This window comes from Petaurus breviceps, unplaced genomic scaffold (assembly GCF_028583685.1).
Source record: "Petaurus breviceps papuanus isolate PSGF00001 unplaced genomic scaffold, PetGlider_PUasm1.0 90808, whole genome shotgun sequence".
Taxonomy (NCBI): Eukaryota; Metazoa; Chordata; class Mammalia; order Diprotodontia; family Petauridae; genus Petaurus; species Petaurus breviceps.
Window position 1 is genome coordinate 862,001 of NW_027187349.1, and position 23,146 is coordinate 885,146.

A 23,146-nucleotide genomic window follows, 5' to 3' on the forward strand; every position below is an offset into this window, starting at 1 on the left:
TTCCTTCCTTCCTTCCTTCCTTCCTTCCTTCCTTCCCTTCCTTCCTTTCCTTCCTTCCTTTCCTTCCCCTCTCCTTCTTTCCTTCCCTCCTCTCCCTCTGTCCCCATAGGGAATCATACCTTTAGCTGTGGTTGGGTGCTCTGCCCAAAGGATCATAAATTTTGATTGCTGAAACTTCACAAGATATATTGGGGTTTAAAGGCTAGATGTCTTTTTTTAAGGACCATACCTTAAATGTAAATCACTCTGGCTGTCACTGGCCAACAATAGGTCCCAGCCGAAGCCCTACCTGGTGTTTGTCTGGGCTCTGTTGGCTCAGAGTGTGTGTAAATAGCAATTGTTTGTTTCTTTGTCCAGAAACCCCAAGAGTCTTCCCCTATGTGGTTGTTGTTGGTTATTGACTAGGTAAAAAAGGCCATTCTTTGATTCTTTTCTTACACAGCCTTAATCACTGAATGGGCATTGCTTCCACTCAAACTGAGACCTAGGAAAGACCTCAGCTTAAAAAGGCCAAGGTCTCCCACTGCATCCAGGGCCATCTCCAGTCATCCTGATCTATATCTTGCCACTTGATCTCGATGGCTCCTGAGGACAGAGTGAGGCTGGTGACTTTGCCCTTCCTCATTTAAATCCAATTTACTTGCAACTCAGGTGGGTTTTCTGTGTACCCACCCATATTCCTAGACAGATTCCAAAAGAAGTTATCTTCTGCAATATTTTTAATTCTATTTCCAATTCCAAGCTTGAAGCTTAAAGCTTGTTTTGTCAAAGGTGGCGATACTGTTGTTATCACTCCCATGTCTACCTTTGAATCTTAGATCCAAGAGATCTGCAACAGCATGAATCCCTTTATGTTCAGGAATTGCAGCGATCAAAGAGTACAGATTTTTTTTTAATGTAAAAATCTTCCTATTTCACAGCTTTGAGAAGGGGGAAGTTGGGTCACTTTATGAACATCTCATCAAACATTTTATCAATTGAAAAAAAAAACATCAAAACCTTTTCAATTTTTTTTTCAATTTCTAGAGAATAAAAAGTCAAATTCTCAGGGCAAAAGAGAGAGGAACTTCCCAATCAAAAAAGTTTTTCCTTTTTTCCTGGTCATTTATATTTTCTGGGAATTTACAGCTATAAATAGAAATTAAGTATAGGCCCTCTTACTATCCCTGCTTCCATCTTTTAAAATATTTAATTTTGTAGAATGAGTTTTTCATCTCCTCATGGTTTTCAAGAGTTTTTCACATTAAGTGAGCCATATTGTAACTTCACTTATTCTGGGCAATCTCAGGTTCTTAATGGCCTTTAATACATTTAGATATCTTAATAAATACTTGTTCCTCGCTTCTATAATTTGCTAATGATGCCATCTTTTATTTCTAAGTAAAGTATCCATTTGGAACTTGTCTCCATATATGGTACAAAGTGTTGTCTAAACCTAAATTCTGCCAGACTACTTTACAGTTTCCCAGTAATAGACTGGGTCAAATAGACCCCAGATAGGTCTTTGGGATTACCAGGCATCAGGCTACCAGATTTTTTGCTTCTGTTGTTCCTCTAAATTTTAAGCAGTACAAAATCATTTCTCTAACCTTTTCCTCCATTTTTCAAATACTATGGAATCATTTTGATGAATATTGCTTTGTAGTATAGTTTGAAATCTGTTATCATTTTCCTCCTATATATTTTTATTATTTCCCTTGAGATTCTTAATCGTTTATTCCTTCAGGTGAGTTTTATTATTTTTTCCTAACTCAATAAAAATCCTTTGTTAATTTCGTTTATATGGAACTGAATAAATAAATCAGTTGAGATAGCAGTGTCATTTTTATTATATGGGCTCAGCATACTTACAGGCAATTAATATGTTTCCCGATATTGAGGTCTGCTTATTTTCTTTAACAGTGTTCTGAAGTTGTTTGTATGTCTGACTGATTGCTCCTCCTTCATCTCTGTTTCTGGTTGTTGTTCAGTTATTCAATCGTGTGTGACTCTTCATGACCCCTTATGGGGTCTTCTTGGCAGCTGGTTTGCTATTTTCTTCTCCAGTGGATTAAAGCAAACAAAGGTTAAGTGACTTGCCCAGAGTCACACAGCTAATGAGTGTCTGAGGCTGGATTTTTACTCAGGTCTTCCTGAATCCAAGTCCAGCACTCTAACTGAGACATCAGCTTTCTTCTGAACTACCCGCCCTCTCACATACCTTATCCATGGGTCTTCCCCTTCCCTAGAGCTGTTCCGGGTCCTCTCTTTTCACTTCTCTCCTCTCCATGATTTCACCAGCTTTCATGGTTGTGCTTATCACCTCTCTGCAGATGGCTGACAGATCTATGTGCCCCTCAGCTTCAGTCTTTCTCCTGAGTTTCAGACTCCAGTCACCAACTGTCTATTGGATATTTAAAACTGGATATCCCAGAGACAGCACAAACCAAACACATTGAAAATAAAAGTCATTATTTTTCTCCCTAACTCACCCAAATTTTGGTCAAAGGCACCACCTTCTTCCAGTATCCTACATTTGTAACCTCTTCACATATATCTAAACACTTGCTAATATTGTCATTTCTCCTTCCACAGCATTTTTTAGCCTGTATCACTTTCTCTCTAGTCACAAACAGTTATCACCTTAGTTCAGGACCTCATCACCTATTGCCAAGACTATTGAAATGATCTCCTGATTGATCTTTCTGCCTCAAATCTCCCTCCAATCCTTTCAAGCCTCTACAGAAATGCTATAGTGGATTTCCTTTTTTTAATTTCTTGCTTTTTGGAGGGCAATTGGGGTTAAGTCACTTGCCCAAGGTCACACAGCTAGTTTTTTTGTTAAGTGTCTGAGGTAAGATTTGAACTCAGGTCCTCCTGACTCCATGGCTGGTGCTCTATTCACTGCACCACCTAGCTGCCCCTATAGTGACTTTCCTTAAGCACTGATCCAACCATGTCATTCTCATACCCTATAAATTCCAGTTTTGGAATTTTGGAAAACTATTGCATCTAGGATGAAGTTAAGATTCCTCAGTTAAGCTTTTAAAATCCTGCATGACCTTGTCCCAGGCAACTTTACCAATCTTAGTTTATATTAATCCCGTTCCCATATTCTATAATTCAGCCAAATTGACCTTCTTTATATTTCTTAATACTCCATCTCCTGCCTTCAGAAATTTACACTAGCTGTCCTGCATTCCTAGAAGGCTCTCCCTCCTAACTTCTCCTTGTAGATTCCATTTGTTTCTTCTTCAAGAGACAGTCTAATTACTGTCTTAGATATGAAACTTTACTTCATCTCCCCAACTGCTATTTGGTTTTTCTAGGATGACCATGAAAGTTCTCTTTTTTTTTTTACAGCTAAGAAGAAAAGCTGAATGAGTGCATTTTTGCATCCCTATGTTTCTAGCTGAGAAAGGGTAGTGGTCTTCTATTTGTCAGGCAAATAAATGGCACAGTATAGATAGCACTAGGATTGGAGTCAGGAAGACAACTCTTCCTGAGTTCAAATCCAGCTTCAGACACTTAGTAGCTGTGTGACCCTGGCCAAATTACTTAATCCTGTTTGCCTCTGTTTCCTCATCTATAAAGTGAATTGGAGAAGGAAATGACAAACTACTCCAATATCTTTGCCAAGAAAACCCCATCTGGGGTCACGAAGAGTCAAAAATAACCAAGCAACTTCATTTTGTACAGTGAGGTTGTTGCGAGTCAAGAAAGAACATCTTATAAGAAAAGTTCCTAAAAATGCAATCCTTTCAGCTTGTCTTCTAGAGAGTTGCACATTTGTTCCCAATTGCACAGGTAACACTAGTTCTGTTTTTTTTTTAATAAATAAATTTTAAATGTCTTTAGTTAACAAAAATTGATTTTCTCTCTCCATTCCCTCTACCATTAAAAAAGCAAAATTCTTGTAATACACATCCCAAATTTTTAGAGTATGCTAGAGTATACTCCATCATGACTGTCTCGTACCCATTCAGCTATAATTTTTGCCATTCAGTTATTCTTCCTATTCTATTTTTTTCATTTTTCAAATGCTTTGTTAACTTCTGATTTTCATCATTCATTTCTGCCAGATTTTGAGTTACAAATTTTCTCCCCTTTTTTCCCCTACCCACTGCCCCAAAATAGCAGTCTCACAGGATATCCCCTCCTCCAATCTGCTCTCTCCCATATCTTCTCCCATATTCCCTTCAACTTTTCCAGTGGATCTCTATGCCCAAGTGCCTATATATCTTATTTCCAAATTACTTGTAAAAGAGTATTAATAATTGTGTGTGTGTGTGTGTGTGTATCAGCAATGCCATATTCACAATGCCTATAGAGATTACAAATATGCCGATATAATTATCCATCACAAAATACGTCATGCTTGCCATATGGGAAAATAAACTAGAAAATTTATTAAGATACCAAAAGACTGAGTCCCAAAACCAGAAAGTGAAAGCCATCAGAGTAGTTATGACATTGGCACAGGTAGATAAAGTAGAAAGCACCCACATTTTCAAGCCTTTAAAACAGAACAGGCTACCTCAGGCAAAGGTCCTCCTCTCCCCACGCACAGCAACCTCCCAGCGTCCTGGAAGCGCGCTCCCAGCAGCTCCGGCCCCTGGCAGTCCTCAGCAGGAGTCCTTAGCAGAAAGTCCTTAGCAGTCCTAACTCAAAAATCTGTCCAAAGTGATTTTTAGGGATTCTTATGCATATCCCAGTGGAAATTTTTCTTACTTCTTTCCTGTCCAACCAAAAGTCCTCTAAACAATATAAATCATACCCCACCGAACCAGGTGGTCCTGGGTACGGTGCTGGGACATCTGGCCTCAAGGTCCAATACTCAATATTTGGGATCTTGTATGTTTGTTGTTTTCTAATTTGCAGATTGGGGGTCATCATTCTGGCTAGAGGTGTACTTCCTCCCAATGGTCTATTATTCAAATTACGCAAAGCCATGAACAAATTATCCTTCCAATGTTGATATGAATTATTGGAACTTAACTTCCTCAACTGTTCTTTCAGTAATCCATTCATTCTTTCAATTAACCCAGATGCTTCTGGATAATATGGAATATGATATATCCATTCTATATTGTTTAGTATACAATACTTCTTCATTTCATTGCCTTTGAAATGTGACCCATTGTCACTTTGAATCTGCATTGGGGTTCCATAATATAGACTTATGAGATCTAGGGTTTTACAAGTGTTTTTCTGGGTTGCATTCTTATAAGGACAAGCTACTAGTACACCTGAATAGGTGTCAACACAAGTACATATAAATCTGCATCCTTTATCCAGTGGTAGTGGACCAATGTAATCTATTTGCCAGATTTGGGCTGGGACTTTTCCTCTTGCTATCTCTCCAATTACTACCCGAGGAACAGTTCACTCCTTTTCCAATGACATATATGACATTCTTCTGCTATCTGTTTTAACAGTGAATGAGAGATACTAATACCTCGATCTTGTGCCCACTGTTGTGTGGCCTGGACCCCTAAATGGCCTGCTATTTGGTGGACCCATTTTGCTAATACCGGATCATCAGTTGTTGTCAAAGTAGGGACAATATGTTCAGTAGCAATCTTTGCCAGTCGATCAGCATGAGCATTGTCCTCACGTTCTGGTGTGGTAGGGGCCACATGAGCATCTACATGAAAAACTGACAAGTCAGTGACCAAAGACATGTTCCAGATATCTTCCCATAATTCTTTGCCCCAGACTTGTTTGCCATGAATTTCCCAATTTTCATTTTTCCACATGGGCATCCATGTAGCTAACCCATTAGCTACCGCCCATGAATCAGTGAATATATGACACTGTCCTCCTTGTTCTATTTTGATGGCTTGATATACTGCCATAAGTTCAGCATATTGGCTACTTGCACCTATCCCAGTACTTTCCAAAGTCCTTCTAGTGCATGGGTTATAGGCCACTGCTTTCCAGTGTCTTTTTTGCCCCAAATATTTTGCTGTCCCATCAGTAAACCATGCATGTTTCTTTTGTTCCTCAGTTAATACATCATATCCCTCATTCCATTTTACAGTGGACTGTACCAACTGTTGCTTTGGCTCAGGGGGTGTGTCATTCCTCTCAATTTCTATGTTTGCTATAGATTCATACAGAGCAGAGACTCCGCTTTTGCCTGTTTTCGCTCTATTTTGAATATACCACTTCCATTTGATTATACTAGCCTCTTGGGCATGTCCAATTCTGTGAGAAGCTGGGGTACTCATTACCCAGGTCATAATTGGGATTCCAGGTCTTAATATCACTTCATGGCCCACAGTCAGTTGTTCAGTCTCCACCAAAGCCCAATATGCAGCTAACAACTGCTTTTCAAAAGGTGTGTACTGGACTCCAGATGAAGGGAGTTTCCTACACCAAAATCCCAAAGGTACATTTCGGCTTTGTTGTTTTTGCCATAAGCTCCAGTTTGCATAATCATCTTGTACAGTCACTTGCAATTCCACTGGACCATTTTTCATGGGCCACAAATCTAGGGCCAATTGTATGGCAACCTTGGCTTCTTCAAAAGCTTTACTCTGCTCAAGTCCCCAATCGAATTCATATTTCTTCCGTGTGACTCTATACAAAGGTTTTAAAATCTGTCCCAAATGTGGAATGTGGTGCCTCCAGTATCCAAACAATCCTATGAACTTTTGGGCCTCCTTCTTATTGGTAGGGGTAGGAAAATCCTGAATCTTTTGTCGGGCTTGAGGAAGAATCTCCCTTAGCCCCTTGTTCCATTGTATACCCAAAAACTTCACATTCTGAGCTGGTCCTTGAACCTTTGCAGGGTTAATTTCGCACCCTTTACTTTTCATATGCTCAATTAGAAGGGTCAAACTCCTTTCCACTACTTTCGCATCTTTTCCCTGTATCATGATATCATCAATGTAGTGGGTAAGCTGTACACCAGGTAGCTTTAATTCATCCAACTGTTCAGCCACAATCCTGTGACAAATAGTGGGGCTATGTATGTACCCTTGTGGCAAGCGAGTGAAAGTATATTGTCTACCCTGCCAAGTGAAAGCGAAGTGGTCCCATTGTTTAGAGTCTATTGGGATGGTGAAGAAGGCATTTGCCAAGTCAATAACTGCATACCAAGTCCCATCATATTTCTGGATCCTTTCTATTAAGGTGATGGTATCTGGAACAGCAGCATACAAAGAAGGAGTCACCTTATTCAACTGTCTATAATCCACAGTCATTCTCCATGTCCCATCTGATTTCCTTACTGGCTAGACAGGATTATTCCATCTTGTGGTTGTAGGGACTAACACTCCTGCTTCAACATATTCCTTTATAGTAGTGGTAATTTCATCTTGCCCACCTGGTACACGATACTGTTTTAAAGTAATTACTTCAGAAGGTTCAGGTAAAGTGATTGGGTCCATTTTTAGTTTTCCCACTAAAACTGTATTAATTCCTATCTTCCTCACAGCAAATTGGTATCTTCCTTCAGGTAAATTCAGAGTCATGCCTCTCAATACATCTATTCCAATGATGTATTCAAGAATGGGTACAACAACCACAGTATATTCCTTCTTAGGTAACTGCCCAGTTTTCATTGTTATTTTAACCTGTCTGGCTGATATTTCAGCGCCTCCTAGACCTGTGATGGTAATAGGAGTTCCATGTTTAAATTTATCAGGGTTTCCATAGATAAGTGTGGCCTCAGCCCCAGTATCAATCAGTGCCCTAGTCACAGTAGTTGATCCATTCTTCCAATATATTGTTAAACCAATATGGGGTCTGCAATCTCTTCTGCATATTTCTTTTATCTGGGCTGGGGCTTGGCCTATCTCCTGAAGGTGGGGCAAACTTGGATACAAAGATTCAGATTCAGAAATACCTGTGGGGGTGGTTCCTGCTTCCCTGTTCATTCTAATGCTAAGTACCTTTTTTTGGTACAGCTTATGCAGCTCTTCAGTTGGAATGCCATCTATTCTCCTAAAGTCCCCCCCTGCTCTTAATAGAGCAGTAAGCAGTTCCCTTCTTGTGGGTCTATTTTGTCTCTGAATTCTCTGGCTGTTTACTCTTCTCTCTAGAGGCAATTTGTCTTTTTCCCATTCCCCTAAATCGCTTAATTGTGAAATCTTATCCAGCACCTCTGAAAGAGGGTGCCCTATTTCTCCAATTAATAGAGTCAGAATTAGGTGCTTATATGCAGGAGGAGCTGTCTTCACTATGATATTTCTATGAGGAACTCCTAGGGGGGTATCATAATATGCATTTGCATCTCCAATCAGGATAGCAGTTTTCATTATCTCCTCCTTTAGTTTTCTCATACAGTCTCTAAGTCAGTACCAGGGTCTGTCTCCCCTAGGCCACATAGATTCAGTTGGATATTGGTTTTTGCATCTGTCTGCAGCTAAAGCTAGAAGATTAGTTTTGTTATTTCCTCCTTGCATATGGTGATCCCTAAAAGCCTGGTGTATAAAAGGATTCTGACTGATACTTATGAATTTTAAGCAGTCCTCACTGTCCAGTGTTATTCCTCAGGCTCCTTCATCAGTGATTCTTACTATCCAAGACACTAAAGACTCCCCCATTCTTTGGGTGAATCTACTCAATATATCAGTGATCTCCTGTTGAGTGAAATCCTCAATTATCTCCCTGGACTCTGTTTTGCCTCGGTGGTTCTCCTGTCTTCTTCTTCGTATGGGGAGAGCTTCTACATTAGAAGACTCCTCATCTAACCTTGCTCCATTCTCCTCACACACATTCTCCTGGAAGCTGTCAGGGCAACTCTGCCCAGCCTGTACAAAAGCTGCATGCACATTCGTTCTGCTAGTTTTTTGCTTCCTTTTAGCTACATGAACAGTAGCTTGCTCCTGGACCACATGAGTCCCTCCAGTTTGCTCTTCTGAGTGCTGTGACACAGAAGAATCCTCAGGCAAACCAGCTGACTCCCTAGCCATCTGAGCTCTTTCCTTCAGCAGCTTATCCCTACTTTTACACATAAGGCAATAACTTGTTAGCAGCACCCAGCCTCTCCTGCACACTCCTGCCAGTTCTTTGCCTGGATCTATTGGTATTGCTTTCAAACATCTTTCCAAATCTCCAGGTTCTCCCTCTTTTAGCCTTGGTTCCCAGTTTTCACAGGGCCCTGTGCTTTTAGCCCATTCTCTGGCTAGAGAGGAATAAGGCAAATCTTCCCATCCTGGAATAGCCATTTCTCCCTCTAAAGCCCCACTGCTTCCAAATAGAGGCCTGACATTTTGTGATCCCATCCTCGTCGCCAAATGTATCAGCAATGCCATATTCACAATGCCTATAGAGATTACAAATATGCTGATATAATTATCCGTCACAAAATACGTCATGCTTGCCATATGGGGAAATAAACTAGAAAATTTATTAAGATACCAAAGACTGAGTCCCAAAACCAGAAAGTGAAAGCCATCAGAGTAGTTATGACGTTGGCACAGGTAGATAAAGTAGAAAGCACCCACATTTTCAAGCCTTTAAAACAGAACAGGCTACCTCAGGCAAAGGTCCTCCTCTCCCCACGCACAGCAACCTCCCAGCGTCCTGGAAGCGCGCTCCCAGTAGCTCCGGCCCCTGGCAGTCCTCAGCAGGAGTCCTTAGCAGAAAGTCCTTAGCAGTCCTAACTCAAAAAGGGCTTCGCGCTGCCGCTGCCTCTGCTCTGCCGCCGCCACCACCATCACCAGCCACCGCAGGAACTCTAGCTTGGCTTTCGCTTTCTCTTGCTCCGCCCCTTCCTGCTACGTCAGCACGTCCAATGGGGCATGGAAGATCTTTAAATCCCATAACCCTTACAGTGTGTGTGTATTTTTTTTTTAAACATTTGATTTCCAGATTCATTCCCTTCCTCCCTTGTCACCCACCCTTACTGGGATGATAAGCAGTTCATAATAGGTTATACATGTATGGCTAATATAAAACATTAACATAGTAGATATATTGTAAAAGACTGACTATATTTCCCTCCCTCCTATCCCACCTCCCACTTGTTCTATTCTCTACTTTGATCCTGTCCCTTTTCAAAAGTGTATCCTTCCAACCTCTCGCCCCCCCAGCCTGCCCTCCCTTCCATCATCCCCCCTGTCATCCTCTTCCCCCCCTACTCTCCTGTAGGGTGTGATACCCTATTTAGTGTGTTTCATTCCCTCCCCAAACCAAATTCAATGAGAATGAGGTTGACTCATTCCCTTTTGCCTTCCTATTCTTTACCTGCATTGTAACCATTTTCCCTTGCATCTTCTATATGAGATAACTTTACCCCATTCTGTCTCCATCTCCTCTCATTATATTCCTCTCTCACCTCTTAATTTCACCTTTTAAGTATCATCCCTTCCTGTTAAATTGTCCTGTGCCCTCTATCTATGTATACGTGTAAACATATATACACACATTCATATATGTATTCATATGCCCATATACCCTCTGATATAGACATATGTATTTCTATTCCCTTCAAATATTTTCATACTGAGAAAAGTTTCATAAGTTACAATTATTGTTTTTCCATGTAGGAATGTTAATAGTTCAACTTTGGCCAGGTGGCTCAGCAAGCAAGAGCACCGGCCCCAGTGCTGGAACGACCCGGATCAAATCCGGGCCCAGACACCCACCCAGCACCACACCCAGAAACAACAACTGGCCGTGCAACCGCGAGCAAGCCACTCAACCCCGATCAAAAAAAAAATAGTTCAACTTTGATAGGTTCCTTATGATTTCTTTTCCCTGTTTACCTTCTCATGCTTCTCTTGCTTCTTGTATCTGAATGTCAAATTTTCTATTCAACTCTGGTTTTTTCAGCAAGAATGCTTGAAAGTCCTGTATTCCACTGAATGACCATATTTTCCCCTGAAACATGATACTCAGTTTTGCTGGGTAGGTGACTCTTGGTTTTAATCCCAGCTCCCTTGACCTCCGGAATATCACATTCCAGGCCCTTCGATCCCTCAGTGTAGAAGCTGCCAGATCCTGGGTTATCCTGATTGTGTTTCCACAATATTCAAATTGTTTCTTTCTGGCTGCTTGTAATATTCTCTCCTTAATCTGGGAATTCTGGAACCTGGCTATAATATTCCTAGGAGTTTTCTTTTTGGGATCTTTTTCAGGACTCTCATTTCAGGAGGTGATCGGTGGATTCTTTCAACCTCTATTTTGCCCTCTGGTTCTAAAACATCAGGGCAGTTTTCTTTGAGAACTTCCTGGAGGATGGTTTCCAGGCTCTTACTTTGGTCATGGCTTTCAGGCAGTCCAATAATTTTTAAATTATCTCTCCTGGATCTATTTTCCAGGTCAGTGGTTTTTCCCATGAGATATTTCACATTGCCTTCTATTCTTTCATTTGTTTGGATCTGTTTAACAGCATCTTGATTTCTCATAAAGTCATTAGCTTCCATTTGCTCCAGTCTAATTCTGAAGCAATGATTCTCCTCAGTGAGCTTTTGAGATTCTTTTTCCATCTGGCAAATTTGACTTTTTAAGGCATTCTTCTCCTCATTGCCTTTTTGAGCCTCGTTTGCCATTTGAGTCAGTCTGTTTTTTAAGGTATTATTTTCTTCAGTCAGGCTGTTGACTCTCATTTCATAATTTTCTTGCATTGTTCTCATTTCTCTTCCCAATTTTTCCTCCACTTCTCTTATCTGCTTCTTAAGGTCCTCTATGGCCTGTAACCAGCTTGTATTTTCCTTTGAAGCTTTTGGTCCAGGAGTTCTGACTTCACTGTTTTCCTGCTGTTCCATGCCTTGCTCCTTCTTATCCCCAAAATAGGAGTGTAATGTTGGAATCTTCTGCTTTGTTTCCTTTGCCTGCTCATTTTGCCACTCAATTATTTGACTTTTGGGCTTTTTTGCCACAGTAGGACTCTGCCACCAGACGGGGGAGTTGTCGTCCCAAACGCTGGGGTTTTCTCAGCTGCCAGAGGTATTAGATGGGTGCCCTCTCTGAGGTCTCCACACCCCAGGACCTCCACCCTAGACTGCAATCCAGATCCAAGCAGGTTAAAGCAAGAGCGATTACCCCTCAGACTGGTGCTTGGTCCCCCTACACTCTGCAGGCCAGGAGCTGAAGCCACCACGTGGCATTGGCAGGCTGTGCTGGCGTCTCAGCAGTTTCTTGCCCCTGGTGTAAAAGCCACGCATTCCCACTTACTGGGTCCCAAAGTCCAGACTGTACTGGCCTCTCACCTTGTCCTTCGCATCTATGTATTGATAAATCTGGAAATGGCCACAGCTGCTGCTGATCTGGAGTCCTTCTGGCAGGCGGTTGGTCAGGCCCACCCTGGGGCTATGGTGCTGGGCTTGGCTCCCAGAGCGCTGCGCTGGCAGATTCCTGCCGGCCTGCTGGGCTGCCCTCAGCGGGAAGTTAGCTTCTCTGTGTCATTTTGTGGGTTCTGCAGCTCCAAAGTTTGTTTAGAGTCCCCTTTTTACATGGATTGGGGAGGGTGGAAGCTGGAGCTACGGGAAGGTCGTGCTTCTACTCCACCATCTTGGCTCCGCCTCCATGACCCTTTAAAAAACTTCACTTGACCCTTCCATCTCCTCAACTTATAGTCCTATATCTCTTTCCTCTTCCATGGTCAAGTTCCTAGACTTTTCTATTTCTACTATTTCCATGTCCTCATTTCCCTCTTCAGTTTTCAAGTCTACCAGTCTATGGGGATTGTTCTCAGATGTCCTTTTCTCTCTATCTTAATTCTCCTTAGCTTTTCAGAAACTTGATACTGTTGACTATTTCCTGGATACTTTCTTCCCTTGGCTTTTGTTGATATTATTCTTTGCTGGTCCTCATCCTATATTATTTGCTGCTACCTTGCTGGATCTGTATTTATCTCCATCTGAGTAAGCATGTATATCCTCCAAGGCTTTGTCTTGGGTCCTCTTCTCTCTCTATACTCTCTGTGATCTTCTAAATGCCCATGGATTCAATTATCATCTCTACACAAGAGTCCCAAATTCACATAGCCAACCCGAATCTCTCTCCTGAACTCCACTTCCACATGACCAACTGTCAGCAGAACATCTGCATCTCATTGTCAGCTCAACATGTCCAAAATGGAGCTCAGTTTCTTCCCTTTTAAATACAACCTTCCTCAAAACTTCTCTGTTTCTGTATCAGGAGCACTTTTCTCAACCAGGGTTGAAACCTTGGAATACACTTTTGACTCTTCCCTCCCCCTCAACCTCCATATCCCATCAGTTGCCAAGTCTTGTCCATTCTATCTTGATAACATCTCTTACAACAGTCCCCTTCTCTCCACACACGGTCACTACACTGGTTCAAGCCTTCATCTCCTCTTTCCTGAACCACTATAATATACTAATAATTGCCTCTAGATTATTGGTACCTGTAATGTAATGCCAAGGAAAGGCAACTTCCCAAGGTTCAGAATACCAGCATAGGTGCTCTCCATTTTATTCAGTGACAAACCAAGAACAGAGAAGATCAAAACATGACATCATTCCAAATACAGCATTTACTAAGTGTGATTAAATAATCTCCAAGTACTACCTCACCCCAGGACCTTCCAATCATTCAATCAATTACAAAGTCCCTGGTCTAAATACTTCTCCACCCCTAGGCTATACCTTCACAGTCCACCACAAAGCCCCTCTTCTCAAATGGAGATTAGTTTCCAAACATAAGTAAAATACCTTCATTTGTTCAATCACAGAGCACAAAAAGGTCAAAAGTTCCCCACCCCTGGATCACAATTGAATCTACCCCAGAGTTACATCAAGTTTAAGCACAGCACTTAATACCCAAATGGAGGTCTTTTCTTCATCTTGACAGGAGGCAAATTCTCAACAATCTTAGTTCCTGGGGAGACAAGGCTTAGCAAGGCCACAAGATACATTGCCAGTCTCTTCATTAATTCATCCTCTGTCTGTAGAACAGTCCTAGAACCCCTGAAAACATTAGCAAAACCCTCTCCCAGGATTTCTGTAAACATACAACAAGGAAATCCTTCTTCAGGGCTTCTGAACCAACAGAAAGTTGGTTCTCTCTGAGGTCTCCACTCACTCTGGCAAGCTGGACACACACCCCAGGACCTCCACCCTAGACTGCAATCCAGATCCAAGGAGGTTAAAGCAAGAGCGATTACCCCTCAGACTGGTGCTTGGTCCCCCTACACTCTGCAGGCCAGGAGCTGAAGCCACCACGTGGCATTGGCAGGCTGTGCTGGCGTCTCAGCGGTTTCTTGCCCCTGGGGTAAAAGCCACGCACTCCCACTTACTGGGTCCCAAAGTCCAGACTGCACTGGCCTCTCACCTTGTCCTTCACATCTATGTATTGATAAATCTGGAAACAGCCACAGCTGCTGCTGATCTGGAGTCCCTCTGGCTGGAGGCTGGTCAGGCCGGCCCTGGGGCTAAAGCCTTGGCGTGGTGCTGGGCTCGGCTCCCAGAGCGTTGCACTGGCCCATTCCTGCCGGCCTGCCGGGCTGTTCTCAGCGGGAGGTTAGCTTCTCTGTGTCATTTTGTGGGTTCCGCAGCTCCAAAGTTTGTTTAGAGTCCCCTTTTTACATGGATTGGGGAGCGTGGAAGCAGGAGCCGCGGGAGGGTCATGCTTCTACTCCGCCATCTTGGCTCCGCCCCCTCGGTGGATTCTTTCAACCTCTGTTTTGCCCTCTGATTCTAAAACATCAGGGCAATTTTCCTTGAGAATTTCTTGGGACGATGATTTCTAGGTTCTTTCTTTAATCATTAAATTATCTCTCCTGGATCTATTTTCCAGGTCAGTGGTTTTTCCCATGAGATATTTCACATTGCCATCTATTCTTTCATTTGTTTGGATCTGTTTAACAGCATCTTGATTTCTCATAAAGTCATTAGCTTTCATTTGCTTCATTCTAATTCTGAAGCAACGATTCTCCTCATTGAGCTTTTGAGATTCTTTTTCCATCTGGCAAATTTGGCTTTTTAAGGCATTCTTCTCCTCATTGCCTTTTTGAGCCTCTTTTGCCATTTGAGTTAGTCTATGTTTTAAGGTGTGATTTTCCTTAGTCAGGCTGTTGACTCTCATTTCATGATTTTCTTGCATCGTTCTCATTTCTTTTTCCTCCACTTCTCTTATGTGCTTCTTAAGGTCTTCTATGGACTGTAGCCAGCTCATATTTTCCTTTGCAGCTTTTGGTGCAGGACTTCTGACTTCACTGTCTTCCGCCTGTTCCATGCTTTGATTTTTTTCATCCCCCAAATAAGAGTCTAATGTTGGAGTCTTCTGGTTGTTTTGCTTCCTTTGCCTGGTCACGTCACCCCTAAGTCACTTGACCCCTGGGCTTTTTGCTATAGTAGGACCCTGCCACCAGACAGGGGATCTTTCGTCCCAAATGCTGGGGTTTTCTCAGCTGCTGGAGGTATTATATGGGTGCCCCCTCTGAAGCCTCCACACCCTCTGGCAAGCTGGACACACACCCCAGGACCTCCACCCTAGACTGCAATCCAGATCCAAGCAGGTCAAAGCAAGAGCAATTTCCCCTCAGACTGGTGCTTGGTCCCCCTACACTCTGCAGGCCAGGAGGTGAAGCTGCCACATGGAGCTGGCTGGCTGTGCTGATTGTCTCAGTGGCTCCTTGCTCTGGGGGCAAAAGTCACACACTCCCACTTCCTGGTCCCAAAGTCCAGACTGCACTGACCTCTCATTTTGTCCTTCGCATCTATGTGTTGATAATTGAGGAAATGGCCATAGCTGCTGCTGATCTGGAGTCCCTCAAGCAGCAGCTGGTCAGGCCTGCCCTGGGGCTAAAGCCTCTGCATGGAGCTGGGCTCAGATCCCAAAGTGCTGTGCTGACGGATTCCTGCAGGCCTGCTGGGCTGTCCTCAGCAGGAGGTTAGCTTCTCTGTGTCATTTTGTGGGTTCTGTAGCTCCAAAGTTTTTTCAGAGTTCCCTTTTACATGGATTGGAGGTGGTGAGAACTGGAGCCTCAGGGAGGTCCTGTTTCGACTCTGCCATCCACAGTAACTTTTGAATACACTTCTATTCTATAAGGAAACCACCCATAGTATTGTATGTTTCTAACTTAGCAGTTAATATCACTTTTGAATTTAAAAAACCAACCAAACACCTTCCTTCTGCCGCCATAGAAATTGTCCTTAATAGGTTGTTAAGGCAAGGGTGAATCAGATGAAGGCATTTTATTAGTAACAATAAGACTACCCAAGCTAAGTTTTCTTCCGTGGTGTGGTAGGTCTTTTCCACTTTTGATTCCTTTAACAAGCTAGGTCACTTGAGTATCACCCCAGTATCACTTGAGTATCCCTAAGGGATGTACTGGCTAGAGCACTAAGCCTTGAATCAGGAAGACCTGAGTTCATTTCCTTCCTCAGATGTTTTTATTGGTGTAGCCCTGGACATGTCACTTAACCTCTGCCTTAGTTTTCTCAACTGTGAAATGGGAATAGTAATAGCATCTGCCCCCTAGGGTTGTGAGAACCAAATGAAATAGTATTTGTAAAATATTTTGCAACCCTTAAAGTAAAAATAAATTCTAGCTCTCATTATTATCTTTGTTTATTTGGGTATCACAATTCATAGTTAGAGTTTCAGCTTAGGTGAAGCAATGCACATAGTTATGTACCTATATCTCTGTAAAAGGAGTGTGAGTGACCAAACCATAAAATGTCAAATTCACAATCAGTCAGATGCACGACTCAAACAACATGTCCATTTCAGCTCTATCAACAGTATGTTCCAACTCAGGTTACTTGACCCTGATTTTCTGTACTATGCTCACTTCTGTGTATACATGGATCTTCCATGTACCTTAACCCATCTTGTAAATGTCATTCTTGTTCACTCCTATTCTGGATTTCATTTCTTCACATTTCACCTGATACCAACATGGCCTCCATCCTCAGACTGTATGTTTCATATACTTCATTGAAAAATAATTTCACCTGGCTAACTTTTTACAGGTCTAAACCATATCTACCTAGGATATTCATGAACGGGTCAGTGGCCATCTGCTTCTGGATAGTCAATGGTCACCTATCCTTTCTCTAGGAAAAATGGAGGGTCTTCTTTGGTCCCCCTCATCTCTACCTCCTGGCTTCCCTGGCTTCCTTCAAATCTCAAATCAAATCACACCTCCTACAAGGGGCCTTTCCTAGTCCTTCTTAATGCTACAGTGTTCCCTCTATTGATTATCTTCAATTTATCCTGTCAATATGTTGTCTGTACATAGTAGTTTGCATGTTGTCTTATTAAACATTAGTCCCATTAGACTGTAAGCTCCTTTAGGGCAGGGACTGTCTTTTGCCTTTGTTTGTATTCCCAGCTCTTAGTATAGTGCCTAACAGAGCAGACACTTTATTGAATGACTATTCTTCAGGCCTAATGTAGCTAGCTCTGAATTGTGTATGCAGCTTCTGTGGGGCAGGGATTGTCATGAAGTAAAACCTCGATGGCAATTATTTATGCCCTTGGACTTTCCCTTTTGTTTTCTCCCATGCTCTCAAAAAACAACACCAACATTGCAGAGCATGTGGACACGTTACCTGCCTTCTTGGTCTAAATCTGAACATCTCTGGGATGCCCTTACCACCTAGCCAAGGTGGAAAGAATCAAAGGTCAAATGAACTGTTCTCTACACTGACATCATGAGTGAAAACAGTCCTCTTGTGGGGACAGGGAGGATGGGGTGGCATAAGGGGGCTTTGACAGCTCCCCACATTTTGAAAGCACATAGTAAGAATGATGAGCACCAAGTGTTGGCCATCACTTGCTGGCCCACTTTCTGCACTCGTGCTCAGACTGATAGAAACAGGTTGGCATCCCACCTTCAAATGCTAAATATGGGGAACCAGTTGTTAACACATCTGACCTCCAGGGAACATTCCTGCTGTTTGTCTCTAGATCATATATGGTAAGATCCCAATTAAAACTAGAAATGTACAGATGATATCTTTCAACACCTCCCTCCCCCCACACACACAATTTTTGAAATTAAGAAATGGATCCTGGGTGTGGTCACACCACCTATAATCCAATTGATCAAGGAAGTTGAAGCTGAAAATTCTCTTGGGCTCAGTACTTGTAATCTATAGTTGAAAACACGAAAATCCTCACCTTCAGTGTTACCAGCTCACCTTTATTCCTACCTGATCTTCAGGTCTACTGACTCATTTGTCCTGGTATTTGGAATTGACCCTTTTTTCTCTCCAGACACTCTACAGCTGGTAGCCACATTGACCTGGAAGCCATTGGCTCAGTTGCCCCATACTAAATGTGATGAGTTCCACTATGTTTTTAGTGTCATCAAAACTGATCCCCAGGGGGCAGTTAGGTGGCGCAGTGAATAGAGCATCAGCCCTGGAGTCAGGAGGACCTGGGTTCAAATCCGGCCTCAGACACTTAACACTTACTAGCTGTGTGACCTTGGACAAGTCATTTAACCCCAATTGCCCTGCCTTCCCCCTCCAAAAGGACCAAAAAAAAAAAAAACCTGATCCCCAACTTCTCCAATGCACTGACAATTGTATCACTAATTTAGCGCTAAGGCTTCCATCCTCACTGGTCCTGAGACCTAAGCTCTATCAAAACTCTTGGCAAATGGAGTCCAGCTGCCTCCTACTCTTGATAGGGTGCTGGTGTTGTTTTAAAAAACTCTATCTGTTCAGAATTACATGAAGCAATTAGTTGACATAGTGAATAGAGTTCTGGACTTCAAGTCAGGAAGACTCTAATTTAAATCTTAGCTCAGATACTTACTAGCCATGTGACTATGGGCAAGTCACAACCTCTCTGAGACTCAGTTTCCTCATCTACAAGTCCGGATAATAATAGTACAAACTTCAAGGGCTCTGAGGTTCAAATGACATAATATATTTAAGTGCTAATAATGGTGACCAACATTTATATGTTATTATTATTACCATGTCATTAATATCATCATAATCAGAGAATTTTACCATTACATTACTGATTTCTTGGGTCAGTTTGTACAGGTCACCATTTTTTACAGAATTGGACAGCTACACAATGCATCTTCTAAATCTTAACAGCCAGAACAAAAGGGAAGAGTATCCCAGCACCAGTTCAGCCATGCTCTTTTCATTTTGTAATACACACCAACACATCCCAGTATTTTTTAAGGTTTGTTTTCCAGTTTCTGCTGGATCATAGTGTGGTGATGACATTTTAATTCACTCACAAGTTTCCAAGAGCCCGAACCAATCTGCTCAGTCCAGACCCATCTTTGAAAGCACCACCTCTATGTGCAGTGAGAAAGATAATCCATTTTATAAGGTAGAATATAGAATTTCTTGGACCCTTGTCAGTCAACAGAAAGGCAGTTTGAAGCCCCAGAAATTGGGTGTGGTTCTTTTATGAAGGACTCCCAAGAACTGTGGGTTATTATTGGAGTTCATCACTTAATCTTGACAGTCTCCCTTACAGATATACTAAAGAACCCCTAAGATACAATAAAAGGGTATTTATTTGTTTGTTTGGCAACTAGGTGGTATAGGGGATAGAACACTGGACTTAGAATGTAAAAGACCTTAGTTCAAATTTGGCCTCAGATTACTAGCTATGTGATCCTGGCTAAGCCTTCACCTCTATCTGCTTCAGTTTCTTCATCTATAAAATAGGGATAATAATAGCACGCCTCCCAAGATTATTGTGAGGATCAAATAAGATAATATTTGTAAAGCACTTTGCATACTTCAAAGCACGATTCAAATATTAGCTATTATTACTAGCTGTTATTTGTTTGTTACTAAGCATAGTGTTAGAGCAGCTGAAGCAAATAAAAAGGGAGAAAATGACGGTTAGAGTAGAAAGTATTGATCAAGCAAGGACATGAAGGAGATGGAAGAGAATGTGCTCAGAGGCACAGATGGAGAAAAGTTAGCTTGCCAGTGAGCAAAGATACCATCGAGAAGTGGAGGAGGGGAAATGAAGGTGCTGGTGGTAGGTATCCTCGTTGTTCTCAATGATGGAAAAATTGTAAAAAAAAAAAAAAAATCAGTGCTTGGCATGTAGTAGGTGCTATAGAAATGCTTATTCCCTTCCCTTCCCCTTCAATGAGGTGGGAGGCAAGGTTATCTGATGAGAGAGTTAGGTGGGAAATGAGTCTGGGGCTTGGGCAGAAAATTTACAATAGAGGATATGGGGAAGGTGACTTGAGTCAACCGGAGAAAAATCCAAATATTGTCATGCAAGTCAAACAGCATAAATTTACAGTAGTTCCTGTTGGTGTGGTTTCTTCAGCAACACTAAGGCGTAGAAGCAAGAAAAACATATCTGAGTTAGCCAGAAAGAAAAGTTGGCAAAACAGAAACAACAGTAGGTCATGGGGTGAGGGATTCAAGGGCAGAAAAAAAGGAGGTTTATTGAAATGGTGCACCATGAAGTTAATACTGTAAATGGCGAGGGGAGAAGCCAGAGCAAGGCAGAAGACCTGGAAGGACAGGGCTCAATCAAAAGCTCAAAGATTGGAATAAGTTGGAAAACAAGTGCAGCTAGCAGGCTGTGGAAGTATTAGGAGATGGCAGACAGACAGGGGAATTTTCCTGGTAAGATTAATCAGTCTAATGATTGCCATAATCCAAATATCCCCATAGGCATTCCAGTTAACATTATATGTATAGATAAAGGCATTACATGTAAAATAAGATATATGACTCTTTCTAGGATCTGATTATAAAGTAACAAGACTGGTTTCCCTGTGGCTCATGACATTAGCCATTTCTTTATAATGGTGCCTCACATAGACATATATATGTATATATATGTGTATATATATACATATTAATTTATCTACATGAAAATAAAATGGGGTACAGAACTGGAAAAGAACCGGAAAAAAGGGATAAGTCATATGGCCAACGTTTTTCTTGCCCACCCACTGTGCAGACTTCCGAAATGTGAGTGGGTGTGTTGCAATATCACTTTGAATAGATCAGCTGAATAGTAGAGAAAAGAAAAACACTGTCATTACTTGCAGAGGAAAAAATAAATCATAAATGCATCAAAGATTTCATTTTAAATTGTCATGGTGACAAGAAAGTTTTTTTAAAAATCCAAGACTCCTAGGGATAGAAAGCAGATTAAGGTCCTAGAAACATATTTTAAAGGCAGTCATTCCCTATTGATCAAGAAGAAACATTTTTTTTACAAGGATCTACAAAGCTTGGGTGGGGAGAACATAATGGGATAAGAAAGGAAAGAAGCATTATGGAACACTTTTTTATCTTCAGATGTCCCAGGTATACTCCCTGTATTGGAATTCCCTAGTTTTAGTGAAAGATTCCCATGTAAACTATACTCTTCCATCTATAGAATGGAAATCACATTAAAGGCTATAATCTGTATCATGGGAGGGGATGCCCACATTGATAGGATCCTACATGCATTTGAGTATTGTTGATAGAAGATCTTTAAGTGAGAGTTAATATATAAAAGCAATCTAATTTTTTCAACCCTAAGTGTGATAAGAAATCCTATTAAAATTTCTAAAGTGTCAGTTTAATAAGAAGACATATCTTTTTCTGTGTGTGTGAAAGATCATCTCAATCATGTGTTTAAATTTAGATGAAAGGATAATGTTGCCCTTGAAATCTCATGAAGCTAAATACTTCTCTAAAAGGTTAGTTTACAAATACCAGTGATGTCATCATTTTTGTATATTATTCAAAGGTTTGTTTTTTTTTTTTCTCAAGTAAAGAGACATTTTATTAATTGATTTCCATATTTTTTTTCTGCCTTTCATTTCAGAACGGTTTGATCATCACTGTCCCTGGGTAGGCAACTGTGTGGGGAAAAGAAACTACAGATTTTTTTATATGTTTATTTTATCTCTGTCTTTTCTGACAGTCTTTATATTTGCATTCGTTATCACCCACGTCATTCTTCGTAAGTATGCTGGCAAAATCAGATTATGTATGTAATCACTTGCTTGACTTTGGTTTTCTGATTTATTTAACTTTGATTTAATATTTTGATCATTCAGGGTTCTCTTTTTCTTCTTTTCCCTTCCTTTCCTTCTCCTTTTCCTCACTTCCAACCTTCCCCCCCCCTTTTTTTTTTGCTTTTCTCACCTTTTCTTCTTTTCTTCCCTTCTCTCCCTCTTCCCCATTACCTTCTCAATCCTACTAAGAATGGTTTCCAATTTAGTCTTTCCTTTACAGAGCTTGGTTCCTTGGGACCACAAACATAATTGTTACTTTCAAACCACTGAAATATCAAGTTACTTCAACTTCTTGTGGGTGGTTCTTTTAAGAGATAACCCCACACTTGGCCTCTAAGGACCACATTTCAAATGCTGACAGTTTAGTTGAGTTAGATTTGCTGGGAGCTCTCTAAAAACAAGAGTGTATTATATATGACTGGACCGGGTTTCTTGGGTAATTTTAGCTTCTTTCCCTTTCTTTTTATATCTCTTTTCCTTTCAAATTTAGTTTGTTTAAAAAAAAAATTAAGGCTTCATTGACATATGCATACAGTTTGTCATAAATAAAAATTTTCAGATGTCAGAGTAGAAAATTTGATCAATTTATTGTCTAGTGTAAAAAGTAGCTATGAGGAAAATACTTTTAAGAAGCATTTACCTTACCTAAGAGGGTTTGTTCAAATGATTTTACGCTGATTTTCTGAGATTTAGGTATCTTCTCTCCCTGCTAAACCTGAATCCTCATCTTGGTGATAACTAAGAATTTCTTTTGTCCCTTATTCTTGCCCTTTCCCCTTGTCAGATAGTGATGAGAAGGGAGTTAATTGGCTTTGGGCTATAAATTTAAGCCTTTAAAGATCCATTATGGTTCCATTAGCAACATTAAAAGACTAACATTATTTCTTATCCACATTCCTAAAGTGTAACCCACCCATTAGAAGGTATAGAGCATTTGCTGGCATGCTTCCGGAGGTATCTGAAAATAGGCTTCCTCTTCTTTGATGATAGCAGCTCTAAAACCTCAAATGGAGTTGCTAATGCCAAAGTTAGGCATCTAAGTTTTTCTCCTGCCCTTTTTTGTTTGTTTGGGATGGGGGTAGAGGGGTAGAGGGATGGAGAGGATCAGAGAAAGGGTATTTCTTAGATATTATTCAATATTTAAACATTACAGTACATGGAATGCCCCCAATTTTAAGCTATGTTTCAAATAATAGTGCCAACATTCTAGAGTTAAGGTCCTTTCATCTGAATTTGGAGCAAACTATGTATATGAAAACCATTGTGTGGTCA

General features: G+C 41.2%; 1 protein-coding gene across 5 annotated transcripts in view; it reads left to right on the forward strand.

Annotated features, from left to right (window-relative positions):
• The window catches only part of ZDHHC14 (zinc finger DHHC-type palmitoyltransferase 14), a 359,116-nt gene that overhangs the window by 273,909 nt on the left and 62,061 nt on the right, over window positions 1-23,146 (forward strand). For all 5 annotated transcript variants that reach the window (XM_069070302.1, XM_069070299.1, XM_069070301.1 and 2 more), the window contains exon 4: window positions 21,682-21,819. In XM_069070302.1, the coding sequence (XP_068926403.1) occupies window positions 21,682-21,819 (138 nt within the window). The remainder of the gene's footprint in view (window positions 1-21,681; window positions 21,820-23,146) is intronic.